Source organism: Cherax quadricarinatus, chromosome 34 (assembly GCF_038502225.1).
Source record: "Cherax quadricarinatus isolate ZL_2023a chromosome 34, ASM3850222v1, whole genome shotgun sequence".
NCBI classification, from domain to species: domain Eukaryota; kingdom Metazoa; phylum Arthropoda; class Malacostraca; order Decapoda; family Parastacidae; genus Cherax; species Cherax quadricarinatus.
The window spans coordinates 13,058,203-13,072,705 of NC_091325.1; the positions used below are offsets into that span (position 1 = coordinate 13,058,203).

The 14,503-nt window shown below is 41.3% G+C and overlaps 1 protein-coding gene across 3 annotated transcripts in view; it reads right to left on the reverse strand.

The window, feature by feature from the left end:
• Positions 1-1,845: 1,845 nt before the first annotated feature.
• Positions 1,846-14,503, reverse strand: part of LOC128693782 (trehalase) — a 215,551-nt gene continuing 202,893 nt past the window's right edge. For all 3 annotated transcript variants that reach the window (XM_070091168.1, XM_070091169.1, XM_070091170.1), the window contains exon 12: positions 1,846-6,785. In XM_070091168.1, coding sequence (XP_069947269.1) covers positions 6,558-6,785 — 228 coding nt within the window. In that variant the 3' untranslated portion in view covers positions 1,846-6,557. The remainder of the gene's footprint in view (positions 6,786-14,503) is intronic.

Genomic DNA, 14,503 nt, shown 5'->3' on the forward strand with positions numbered 1-14,503 from the left:
CTTGCAACCCTAGCATTATGTATGTAAATACTTAAGGGCTATTTGTTCTATACCTATGGTTATTGTAACCTTAATTTTTAAAGAGGTGGACCTCTAAGCTAGCTGAATGACTCGGCCAGATGACCATAAGCTCCAGTGGCGGGTCTTGTGACTGAGACCCGTGTCAGGAAACAATTGCCCTATTTCCCGACAAATCTTATCTAACTCTGTGCTGGCCCTTAACCTCGACATCAAATGAATATTGAAATTTGGTAAGAGCAGGGAGGATGGGAGATTTCTGTGGCAACTTTTGTGTGTGTAGATGTCTTATTCTGCCTTAGGCATCGATGGCAAAATTTCAATATCGTTTTTCGGAGCGCTTGTCTTCCTATTATTTTGTCCACTGGATACATCAGTGGTTGGAGCACCATACGTAATACGAGATCATATTTAGTAAGGAATTTATGACACTTTCCTTCATCGGTACAGACCAAATCTCTCTACCACTGAGTAATTTAATTAAAATGTAAAGGGTCAGGTTTTTGTTCTTTATAAAATCAGAGGAATTTTGTATGCCTCTGGCTTAAGACTAACTTTCTCTTCTTTCCACACTCGCTTCAGCTGAGGGTATGGATGCTGTTGGGATGATTTATAGAAGCTAAGACGTTGTGCAGTTTTAAAAATAGGTTTGATAAATACATGTGTGGGTGTACTTGGGTGCGAGTTGGACCTAACTAGCTTGTGCTAATAGGTCGGATGCTGTGCCCCTCCTTTAAGTAACATGTCTGACCTCACTAGGTCAGTGAGGTCAGACGGTCAGTGAGCTTAAGGTCACTAGGTCAGTGAGCTTAAGCCAGTAGGGGAATTGGACCTGCCTCTCATGAGCCAGTAGGCCTTTTGCAGTGTTCCTTCGTATGTTCTTAAAGGACGGTGCATTAATGCTGATGAAAAAAGCATGATCCAAGAAATTGGAACTACTTTATTCTTCGGGTCAAACCACCTATTTCACATGTGATACTGAACAGTAGGTCCCATATTTCACATAAGTGTAATTTTATGGGAGACACTGAGCCCCACCCAGCACAAAATACTTACCTTTGCGAAGGAGAATAGTTTTCTGCTATGGTGGGTCCAGTGACTTCTTTCTACATGAGATCTTGTTCAGGCAAACGATTAACAATTCGGGATTCTCAAGGCCTTTATCAAAGGAAAGTAAATTAAAATTTCCAAAATTTAGTGGCTAATCACACATTTGATTTTATTAAAACAAATATTTGGAGGACACCTGACCAACAAGTTGCTGTGTGAAATTTGTCTAGTTACTTTATATTAAAGCAAAGGCAAATGGAAGTTGTTTTCAAAACCTCAAGACATTCCTGGGAGTATAAAATTATTGTAAACCTCAGAAGAACAGTGGAGACCTAAATTCAATCAAATTTATTAAAATATCAAAGCAGAAGAGATTTTCAAATCTTCTAACAAAATATTTGAGATTTTCACAGAATTTAATAGATATTTTATGTTAACCTGAATCATTACTCTATATTCCAATTCATTTTGAGTGGGCCTTTTGATTTCACTAATAAAATAGTGTTTCACATCTTTCACTTGTTCTAGAGTAACAACACACGTTTAGTTTAGCATTCGGTTTTATTAATTTTGAACCATTTTTAACAATTTTATTTAGGTGTTTAATCAATCTTTTCACACACCACTAACTCCTCCCCCACTGAAACAAACTTTTTCTTCACTATAGTTTCGGGCCGATGGTTACAACGTTTCCGAAAAATCATCGAGAGATTAAATTCTACTTAATACTAATTTATTATTGTATTAAGATATTAGGAATAGAAAAAATAAACCATAAAAATTTAATGATTTATTCTATAGTCTTTTTCCAACATACACATAGTAATAATAGTGTATACTGTTACACTAATAGTTGACATAAATCAGATATATACACACCTCAATATATCAAATAATGTCAACTTCAGACAGGAAGTGATGAAGTTCCTCTGCCAGGAGCATCAAGAAAAAATTCCAATGACAAAGTGTAGCTTTAGAGAACACACTTGAGATATTTGGCCAAGTTAAATTATATTTCACCATTGCAGAGCAGAACACTAAACCATGTTGGAGGCAACACATCACTTCTGCCAGAAAACAGACATCATCATACACCGCACGATCACAACGTCTTTTAATGTACAAGACACAAATACAATACACTTAGACTCTTGTGCAAAATACTGTAGTCAAATCATGCACTCTCAGAGCAGCAGCACTAACCAAAGATTTCAAAATTCATTTCTGCAGGCTCTGCATAATCCCTACAGGTATATCGCTTCCCCATGGATACAATAAATATAAGTTTGTAATACTGTTGTCTTTACAGCCTGGCTGAGCATGTGAATACACTTCTAGACCAATTTTAAGGTTTGCTAACACTTGATGTATGTCACAGTGATATGAGAGTAAAGGCAGTAAGCCCAGAGGCCATTAGATTTGCTCCAGCTATGATTCTACTATTTATCAGTATGTGTTTCTTGCACAAAAGTCTTTACTGTATTATTTTAACCGATGATATAGGAATTCTCATAAAATATCTCGCTTCATATCTTAATATTGCAACTATTTATTATTTTCAGACAAACCTACTAATATCTTCTTAACAACATTGTGTCATTAATAAATGTTAATTTTAGATCGAATAATACATGCTTTGGTTGTGACTGCAAGACAAAACTTATACATATCATGCAAAACTGTATTTGACCATCACATGAGGTTCAAAGTCTCTCCTAAAGCTATTTCATACAGTGCTCATTCACTACCTTAAATTGAAAGAAAACACACACACCCACACATACAAACACACACACAGTTATGAATTGCACATTATGCTGGATATATTCAACAGTTAGGTCTAATGAGTAGAAGATTTTAGATATATAAAGTGCTTAAAACCTTATCCAGCATGCAGTAGTAGTGCATGGTACCATTTACTACATACTTGCCAAAATACAACCACTCTTATTATTTAAACTCGATACAATATGATCGAGATTGTAACAAGTCAATACTGTAGATTGCAGCCATTGCACTCGAGCTCAGACCTTTGCCTAATATATTTTTGGTAGACGCTATCCATACTTCATTGTGCAATATTCCATAAATTTACATAGAATACCTCAGTCAGCTTTGTCTAACCATTAATAACACATACTTTGAAAATACAAATATACTAGTTTTAGGCATGTACCAAAAACAATGACAATATAATAAATTTCACTGATTAATAATTACAAGTATGTGTAGCAGATGTCATTTATTAAAAACTTTTTTTTTAATTATGAAAGATCAGGTCTGTGTCACACCTAGTATGTCAGTGCTGGCCAGCAATGCCTCTAACTTTGGTTGGGTTAGCAGATTTGGCTCACTTGTCAAACTCCACCACTGTTGCAGGCTTTCAGGTCATTATTTTTAGTTACAGCCATTTAAAATCTTAAGTATAGTTTTCGATTAAAAAATTGAGTGATTTTGTGATTGAGCACAACGAATATGAAATGTGTAAACTGTAATGGGAAACTTTGCCTCCCTACAACAATGAAAGAGAATGAAATAGTTTTGTTAAAACAGATATAAAAAAAATCTAATGGTTAAGAAATTGCAGTATATCACATATGAGACAATATTTTCCTCATTGATCAGTAAAAACAATCCTAGTTATCTTAATTTTATCTGATACAGAAATTCAGTCTTGCATTTTTGGCATTATTAATATTAACTAAAGGTGATAAACGTTAATGCCAACTGACTTCAGTCTTGGATATAAGTTAAACTACATTTGGTTCCATTTGCCTTCCTTTGAAAAGCTCTTTGGCATATCGTGAAGCTTTTATCACATTCGTGAGAAATTTTTGCTTTGGCTTCACAAGGAAGGCTAAATCTAATTAACAACAAAGATTATCACAAATCTATGTATGAAAATGAAGCAGCTGTGTATTAGTCTGCTAGTAGTGATTTTTTCATATTTTCTCCCTGTATGTTCAGCTGTGATTATATCCCAGGGTTAGAGCCACAATATGGATTAATACAATATGTGACCCTTTTACATAGTTTTCCAGTGCTAGTCTACTTTGCTACCTATGGCTTTAAAAAATCAAACAGGTCCTCAGATGTCTAATTTATTGAAATAAACAAATTGAAACATCTAAAATAATTGCTTTTATAGCATATAGTATCATACAGTATCATAAATTCTCTCTCACCATAAACGAAAGATTAAGTGATAGTGGTTCATGGTCACATTGCAATACTTAAACCTGTTTTAACAGTCTGTTAATAAAATTTAAAAGCCAATGGAACATCCCTTCCAATATAAAAAGATTGAAAAATAATACTTTCACTGAGTATACGTGGTTCAACTTGGGAGGGTTCATACTGTTTATTTAATGGGCCAAAAGTATTTGGGATTTTATCTGCACAGACGTTATGCAATATAAGGAAATTACTAAGAAATAACAAAGACTGGAAGATCTAACTTTACTAAAGTCAGATCTCAACAGTTATAAACAGAGTCAAGGCAGTCGGGAGAGACAATAGAAACTCTTGCGTGGTGCATACATTAAATAGACATCTTCAAGTCTTTAATTTAAAAAATACTGGAGCACATATAAATATTTTCATCCATTCACCATTTACTGTTCAAAAATAATGACAGGTGGTGATCTACGTTTTATAATTGAACTCTGTTTTAAAATTTAGGTTGTTTTCAAAGGTTGAAAGATAAAAAATCTGTAGCCTATTGAAATCACTGCAAAGACTAACATTGTAATGTTATATAATAAATAATATTTATATTTAAAATTCTCTAAAATGTTCTCCTTAACAAGTTGCAGTAGACAACAGCTCTGCTGAAATCTGCTCTTGGCAATTTCCCTATACAAAAACATCTACATGGTGATTAATTCTCCTTTGGTATTCTTCAAAAAATTAAACTGACATCACCATAGTCCCCCCCAAACAATTAAACCATTGGTGACATACCAAAACTCATCCATCTGACAACCAGGCAATGTTAAGGAAACACGTTTTTTACATAAATTACGATGTCATTATTGCATTAATTTGGACACTGAGTGGCAAGAAATCTGGACTTGAGAAGAATATTCCCCTCTCAGAACATAGTAAATGTGGGGCTTTGTTACTTGACTAACATATGACTCGTTAAACACTGAAGATAACAGCTGCCTTAATTCTAACATCATACAGCTTGAAGAGGGTTTCGCAAGTGCTGGAATATTCCCCTAGTATAATCCCTAATAATTAAAAAAAACTGAAACATCACATGGAGAGATCAAAAGACTAAATAAAAATCTAAAAGACATACAGACAAGATTAAAGTGCAATACAGGCAATATACAAATGACAGTCTTATGTGCATTATGACAGATTATTCTACCACTCAAGCAGGAAGGCTGTATTCTCGCTCTCATATTTCCAAAATCAGAAACTGGGACGAAAATTTCCTCTTTTAAGGAAGATTGTCACTCATATTCCGTAAAGAAATATGATGCAAAACATTGGTTATGTATCCTGCTATTAAATAAAGCAAACATTCATCAGTACAGAATGAAAATAGCCTCATGATACATGATAATATGCACTGATTAACTTGAGCCATGATAATCTATCAAGCAAAATTTACAGCAGAAACAAGCCAATAAATATGAACAGAGAATTTCAACTTGCAGAAAACAAATTAAATTTACATTAAAGCCCTTCCTTAATACTTATAATAATGCAATCATCCCCTCACCTCTACATTAATTACTAATAGTTGAAAATTTATTATTCTTACCTAAGGCTATCAGCATGTATAAAATCTCTTAGATTACCCTAGAAAAGGTAGAAAGTTTTTTCCCCAAAAGTTTAAGCTGAGATCAAAACTGAGTCACTCTCCCACAATACATCACAGAACACTTGGATCAGTATTGGACTGTCTTAAGTGTAAGTTAAATGACATACAGATTTGCTGCTTCTCAACTTGTTAATTTGGTAAGAAAATCTGATCAATTTTGTATATTTATAGTTTATATAAAGAAAATTATCACACTTCCTACACTACAGTATATTCCTCTTTAGCAAAATTTATCAATTATGAAAAAAATTGAATAGCAAATTGGAAAAAAATATTTAACAAGCAGCATAAACCACCTCAACACAGACTGATTCAAAGGTAAATGCCTAACTAATATTCATATAACATTCTGACTAGTCGTTGGTAGTAAGTGAGAGGATGAAACTAATAAGAATTTGCTATTGAAGGCTCAGTTGTGGTGTAATGCATTATCATCAATACGTTACAAAACATTGACTAAATTCTTTCAGTACATTATATATACATCGCAAGATTTGTTGGTAACTTAGGCAGTAGTCACTCCAACTGCCCTCTACTTGTTATGCATCACCCATTCTAGCATCATTACTATCACACTGAGGTTCAAGTCTTTCCTATCAGTATTACAAAAACCTCACTTTAGGACTTGATATAATAAAATACACCATTCATTTTATGGGTAACCGAAAAGAAGTGATCGAATCCTTAAGATCACACAGCCTACGAAAAGCATCACTCCTAATGAATTAGCCTTAGGTGCTCCAGAGCCTCCTATGACAGCGGTGAGGCGATCTCCATAGGTATCCAGCAGACGAAGAGCAACACCATTGCTCCAGCCAAAACCCAATTGGACGTTGTACTCTCCACCGCCTCCTGGTAAGCCCACCACAGTCACGTTGTACTTGAAAATTGAAAAAAAAATCACTAAAACATAGTATATGACAAAGAAAAGATTTGATTAAAAAATTATCAGCAACCTATACCCACCCTGTGGGCGGTAGTCAAAAGATTACCGAGGCACACATGAGTCCATGAACTGGGCTGCAGAGTTTCATTAGCTAAATGTGTTACACTGGTAACGAACTACTTGCATGTTTATGCGTATCTAGTTACAATCGTAATGAATAATTTGTGCAGAGGCCTGGTCACAGACCGGACCACGGGAGCACTGACCCCTGAAACCCTCTCCAGGTATACATTAATTCACAAATTTTACATTGTACCAAAGATAATTTCCACCAAGCGAGTTTGCCTAGCAATATTATTATTATTATTATAATCAAAAAGAAGCGCTAAGCCACAAGGGCTATACAGCGCTGCAGGGTAGGGAAGGAAGCAAGGGAATTGGATGGCAGAAGGGAGGGGGGATGATCAGCAGGTTACAGAAAACAGCGGGGCAGGGGATAGTACGGGGGTAGAGGGTAGCAAGAGATACAAGTAGAAAGGGCTGAAAGTATCAGAATTTGTGAAGTAAGTCAGTCGTTGTCAAAAAGTCAATGAGAGAGTCCGGATGAAAGGTGGGTCCATCAGCGAGAAGGGAAGGTAAAGAGAGAGCAGCGGGGCGAAGACGACGACAGAGGTAAATTCTGCGTGCTCGTTGATAAAGTGGGCAGTCCAACAGAATGTGGCTGACTGATAATGGAGCTTGGCAATTCTCACAGAGAGGAGCAAGACGCCTCTCCATGAGATATCCATGAGTAAGACGAGTATGGCCAATGCGAAGATGGGAGAGAGTAGTCTCCCAACCTCGACACTGGTGATAAGAAGACGGCCAGTAACCTATACTCGGTTTAATAGACTGAAGTTTGTTGCCGAGCATAGTAGACCAACGTTGTTGCCAACGGGTGTGAAGGTGGGAAGATATTACAGCAAAATAGTCCGTACATGGAATACCTCTATAAGAAACTGGTAGGTCATGTACTGCTGACCGCGCAGCAGTGTCTGCCTGTTCATTGCCCTGTACGTCAACATGACCAGGGACCCAACAAAAAACAATATCTTTATGCTTAGTAAAGATGCGGCGTAGCCAAAGTTGGATACGGAGGACTAAAGGGTGAGGTGTATCAAATTTTTGTATAGCCTGTAAAGCACTAAGGGAGTCTGAGACAACCACAAATGATGACACAGGCATAGATGCAATACGGATAAGTGCTGTAAGGATGGCATATAATTCAGCAGTAAAAATACTAGCTGAAGATAGTAAATGCCCTTGTACGACGCTGTCCGGAAACACTGCTGCGAATCCTACGCCGTCAGAAGACTTAGAGCCATCTGTGTACACAGCAATGGCATGAGAATGAGAGTGAAAGTGGTCAAGAAAAAGAGAGCGGGAAGCGACCGTAGACAGTTGGGCTTTCGAGCAAGGGAGGGAGAAAGAACAGACTTGAACAGCTGGAACTTCCCAGGGGGGTAGGGAAAAGTGAGATGCCACATGTACATAGAAAGGTGGTAGTTGAAGAGAAGACAAGAGCGAATGAAGGCGAAGAGAGAAGGGACGGAGTAAGCAGGGGCGGCGAACAAATAAAGAATGTCTACTAATATCAGTGACCATTCTATAAATGGAAGGATTGCGGAGATCATGAGAGCGTACATAGTAGCGCAGGCAATGGGCATCACGGCGATCGGATAAGGATGGAACGTTCACTTCTGCATAGAGGCTTTCGACAGGGGAAGAGCGAAAAGCACCAAGGCATAAACGTAATCCTTGGTGATGAATGGGGTTAAGGCTAGAGAGAGTAGCAGGAGATGCCGCTGAATAGATCTGGTCACCATAATCAAGTTTCGATAAAATAAGGGTGGAATGTAGGTGAAGGAGGGTTCGACGATCAGCTCCCCACGAAAGATGAGCAAGGGTTTTAAGAAGGTTCAGCCGGCTGTGACAAGTTGCCTTCAGAGAGGTAATGTGAGGTTTCCAGGATAACCTACGATCAAAGAGGAGGCCCAGAAACTTGACTGTATCACGTTCAGGGATACGTGAGCCATAGAGGTACAAAGGATGATCAGAGATGACAGAGCGTCTAGTGAAAGTGATTTGGTGGGTTTTAGTACTGGAAAATTTAAACCCATGTGTGGTGGCCCAATTGGAAACACGGTCGACTGCATGCTGGAGAGAAACTGTAAGGAGGTGACAGTCAGCGCCTGCACAGGCAATAGCGAAGTCATCAACATAGAGTGATGACCAAATATTTGATGGAAGACTAGAGGCCAAATCATTAATAGCAAGGAGAAAAAGTGTTGTGCTCAGAACACATCCCTGGGGGACACCTTCAGCTTGGACAAAGTCCGGGGAGAGCACATTATTAACCCGAACACGGAAATGCCTGTCAGTTAAAAAGTTCTTAAGGAAGGATGGTAGATTGCCTCGAAGGCCTAAGGAGTGGACTTGGGCTAAAATATTATACCTCCAAGTTGTGTCATATGCCTTCTCAAGGTCAAAAAATATGGCAATAACTGAGTGGTTATTCGCAAAGGCATTACGAACATACGTATCCAAGCGCAGTAAGGGGTCTATGGTAGAACGTCCCTTACGAAAGCCATATTGACGAGTGGAGAGACTGTTGTGTGTCTCTAAATACCACACTAAACGTCTATTTACTAGACGTTCCATTACTTTGCAAACTGCACTGGTAAGAGCAATGGGACGATAGTGGGAGGTTTCATGTCCCGTAGTGCCTGGTTTGCGGAAAGGGAGAACAATGGCGGATTTCCACAGCTGTGGAAGAACTCCTTGTGACCAAATAAGATTGTAAAGGCGTAATAGGACTGCAAGGGCTGACTGATGTAAATGTTGTAGCATACGAATATGAATGTCGTCGGGCCCAGCTGCCGATGATCGACAAGCTGAGAGTGTTGCCTCCAGTTCTTGAAGTGTAAAAGGCACATTATACTGTTCTTCTCTGAGAGAAGAAAAGTCCAAGGGTGCTAACTCTCTGGCAGACTTTGAGGAAAGAAATGAGGGGCATAGATGGAGTCCCTGAGAAATACGGACCAGATGATTGCCAATTTCATTGGCAACATCTAGTGGGTTTGCTATATCAACACCGGCAACTCGCAGAACAGGAGCCGGGTCAGGAGAATATTTACCACTCAGTTTTCGTACTTTTTTCCAGACTGCACTCATAGAGGAAGCAGAGGTGATGGTGGAGACATAATCTCGCCAGCAAGTGCGTTTAGCGTCACGGATGACACGGCGAGCGATCACACGCTTCTGTTTAAAATCAAGGAGTCGCTCTGTGGTTCTATTGTACCGGTACCTGCCCCATGCAGCGCGTTTCAAACGTACTGCACGAGCACAAGCAGGAGACCACCAAGGCACGCATTTCTGAGAATGCCTGCCCGAAGTTTGGGGTATAGAATGAGAAGCTGCGGTGAAAACGGAGGACGAGAAGAGGTGTAAAAGCTCATCGATGGAGGACGAAGAAGGAACCTCTTTAAAAACAGTCAGGTGTGAGTAAAGGTTCCAATTTGCCCGATTAAATTGCCAGCGTGGGGTGCGAAGAGGTGGCGAATATGAAGGGGAAGAAAGAATGATTGGGAAATGATCACTGTCATGTAAGTCCGGGAGAACAGACCAAGTAAAGTCTAATGCGGCGGAGGAAGAGCAAACTGAGAGATCGATGCAAGAGAGAGTATGAGTCCGAGGATCAAAATGGGTGTGAGTACCTGTATTTAAAACATGGAGGGGGTGGGTGGCAAGAAAAGCCTCTAACTGAATTCCACGGGAATCACAGTGAGACCCTCCCCAGAGGAAATGGTGGGCATTAAAATCACCAAGTAACAGAATCGGTGGCGGTAATGACGAAACAAGGAAGGCAAAATCCGGAATAGATAATGCCCGAGAAGGAGAGAGATATAAAGAACAGAGTGTATACCACCTATGTAAGTGGATACGGGCTGCTGTGTAATGCAGCGAAGTATGAATAAATAGCTGATGGTACGGAATATCAGTGCGGAGAAGAAGGGCACTTTCATTAAAGGTCCCATCAGGAAAAGGATCTGAAGAATACAATAAATTATAGCCTGAGATGTGAGAAATAACAGCAGAGTGTAATTTTGGTTCCTGTAAGCAAACACCAACAGGGGCAAACTGGGAGAGTAACATCTGAAGCTCACCCCGATTACCCCTGAGGCCGCGTATATTCCACTGTAAAAAGGCCATGATTGGCAATGATAAAGATACTTGAAATCCGCAGGTAAGGGTTCCTACGGACTAGAAGGGTTAGAAAAGTCCACATGCGGAGGCAGTGGAAAATGTTCAAGCAGCGAAGGAACGGTGCGCTGTGAAGAAAGGAGTTGCGCAGATGGAGCAGAGGAGAGAGAAAGAGCGGAAGGTGGATCAGTGTCCATTGATGGTTTGGTCTCTGCAATATATTCAGAGATTGCTTCAAGTGTTTCGGAATTCAGAGATGTCGTATGGGAGACAATATTGGGAATGGTAGGGGGAGGATGAGTAAAGATTGGAACTGTATTGGACTGTACCAAGGTAGGGGGGGGCGAAAGGGTGGAGGGAACTGGAGAAGCGTGGCAGGGGACAGAAGAGACAGGAACCTGGGAGGTGGCAGAAGAGGAAGAAACTTGGGAGGGAACAGGGGAGGAAGGTACATTACGAGGAGGAGGGTGAACCTCTGCACTTGTAACTGAGCCAGTGAGAGGGGAAGAACTAGGGACAGAGACAGGGAGGGTAAAATGAGGAGGTGGAAGATGGGTAGGAGGTGTTACCGGACCTTTTTTTGACTTTTGAGAAGTAGAGGGACGATTGGGAAGAGGTGTCGTACGAGGTCTCGTCGATACTGAGGCTTGTAAGAGAGAACTCGAAGAAGCGAGATTAGACTGAGGCGTTGAAGTAGGGACGTCTGAGCCGAGGACAGCAAAAGGATTAGATACAGGAGTGATTATGGGAGAGGTAACCACAGAGGTGGGTGTAGAAGATGGGATACCAGAAGTGGGGGGACGTTTTGAAACACGGGAATAAGAAACACGTGGGAGTCTCCCTTGGAGGCGGAGATGAGAAACTGCCATGGCATTAGGGAGACCTTCTGTCTCTTTGAGGTAACGGATTTCCCGCTCGTTTAAATAGACCTGACAACGGCGAGAGTACGAAGGGTGAGCCTCATGACAGTTAAGGCAAGAGGGAGATCGATTGCAAGACGTATTAGAATGGTCATCGGCACCACAGACTGGGCATTCGGCGATAGATCTGCAATATTTCGCTGGATGGCCAAATCGCCAGCAATTTCTACACTGTTGTGGTGTAGGGATCACCTTTCGAACTTGTAACCGATGTCCTGCTATATAAACGGAGGATGGGAGTTCTCGGCTGTCAAAAGTTAAACGAGCCACATTGCTAGGGTATCGTCTCCGCCCACGGGCAGGAAGAACGTAAGTGTCTACCTTGAGGATTGGGAGATCTTGGAGTTCCAGCTGTTCTAGAATGTCGGTGCCACATGTCTGGAAATTTTGTTGAACTATGGTATGGGGCAGAATAACGGTACCACTACAAGAATTGAGGGAATGATGTTTTTCAAGGGTGACAGGAACAGTATCTATATGGGAAAGACGAGAGAGCTCACGAGCCTGGGTAGCATTCTGTACGGTAATGATGCGCGTACCGCTCTTAAGAGCATGAAAAGAAATATCTTTACCAACATGGCGTAGGAGTGCCTTGCCAATACTATGGTCAGAAAGATAGGCAGTAGAGGAAGTTGGTCGTAAAGTGAAGAATTTAGTCCACTGTTCAGTCTGAAACTGAGCGTGGAAAGGTAGTGAAGGACGTGTCGATCGTTTCTGAGAAGAACGAGAAGGTGAAGGTGGAGAAGTATCATCAGCAGGTAATTGTCGTTGACGTTTAGGCGTGGGACCAGAGTTGGTCCGACGTGGAACGGGTCGGCGATTTGAAAATTGCCGCACCGTAGAGGGAGAGGCCGGAAGCATAGTCAGAGGAGAGCGAAGGTCTGATAAATCGAAGGAGTCAGTCGAGGCCTCAGTACCTGAAGCGGGTGAGGAAACAGCACCGGCAATAGGTACAGAGGCATGAGGAATGTCTGAAGAGTGGTCCAAAGACGAGGCGGGGTCAGAACGGGGTGCGGTATCAAGAAGGGGCCCGGGGGTACCAGGTTCATGGACTAGGGCTGCCATGGTTAGGTTACTTCTTTCTTTTTGTTTTTAAGAAAAAAAAAGAAAGAAGAAAAGAAAATAAAAATAAAAAAAAAGAAAAAAAAAGGGGGGACCGGGGAGGGATAGTTCCTAGGAGGAATGAAAGGGCCAGAAATCTCCCTCCGCTCCCAAGAGGACTCGACACCGCTAGTAGCGCAGATGCAGCATGGAACCCATGCCATACCCTACCCTTCATGCCAGTAAACCAGCAATCTGGGATAGCAACCTCACATCTGCCGAGCTACCTCGGTGGACAAAAGAGAGGGCAGCCGGATATCCGCCACAAAGCATACCTCCTTCAGCCACCACCCCCGGAATCCGAAAGGTGGCTTCCAGAGATACACCCAAAAGACACCCAAAGCTACTCCGGGATACCGGAGAGGGATCGGGACATCCCTAGGCAATCCAGATTCCACGGCAAACTACGCCACCGCCAAGAAACCTCAACGGAATGGGATGGACCCCGGTGTCCTTTCCCCTACCTAGGAACTAGCGCGCCTGTGGGAGAAATCACAAAGGCTAAAAAGAGGAAGGGCAAAAGGGAGGGGTGAGGAGGAGGAGGAGGAATGGAAAAAGGGGAGGATGGGGAGGATGGGATAGGGGAGGGGAGAATGGGGGGTAATTAGGTTCGGTCTGAGGAAGAAGACCGACAGGGCTAATTCCACAGACCAAGAGCCTCTTCACCACGCCAAGGAGCCCCCCTTGAAGAGGTGCCTAGCAATAAAAGTGGGAAACGTCACTAAAGTTCTTGGTCATTTATTTAAATTTTGTTACCTTCTCAGATTCAGCCTAACTCCCGTCCATTCTTCCACTCCCTCGACTCAATATGACTATTATGGATTTATTACTTTTCCGTGAATTTAATTAACAAATAGATGTGTTTCCGTCTCCGCACGATCCCAGAAAGGTATCGCCCATAGCCTAAACACTCCGTGGGGGCGTTGACCCCCAAAACCCTCTCCAATTATAGATTGGACCCAGATGCAGCCCTGTCGTGTGAGGACCGTCACGGCAGGAAAGGGGGGGTTTCCCCTGATGCCGTCCACCTACTCTAATGGGTCCTGCCACAGCCGTTACAGGGTGTCATTCTCTGGCCTGAGGGCTAATCTCACACTGCTATAATGGTTATGTCGTTGTTTTGAAGTGCGTCCATGGGATGCTGAGGAAAGACCTAAATCTGCTGTATCAGCATACGCACTGCGCAGCTTTTTGTGATTACGTTGGAGAGCCGCGAAGTCCTTCTCTTCTTGCTGAAGAGTTTTCTCCAACTGGTCCAATTCATCTTGTAGCCTTCTGTGCTCAGTCCCAAGGGTATCTAAATCAATATCTCTATCGATGAACCATTGACTGACATCAGAAAATTCGGCTTTTAGCTTCTCATTTCGCTCATAAGTGCAGGACAAAAGAATGGACGAATTACCTATTTTTATCCTAAGATCTTGTTCATCGTCCTTTCACCTATGTAAC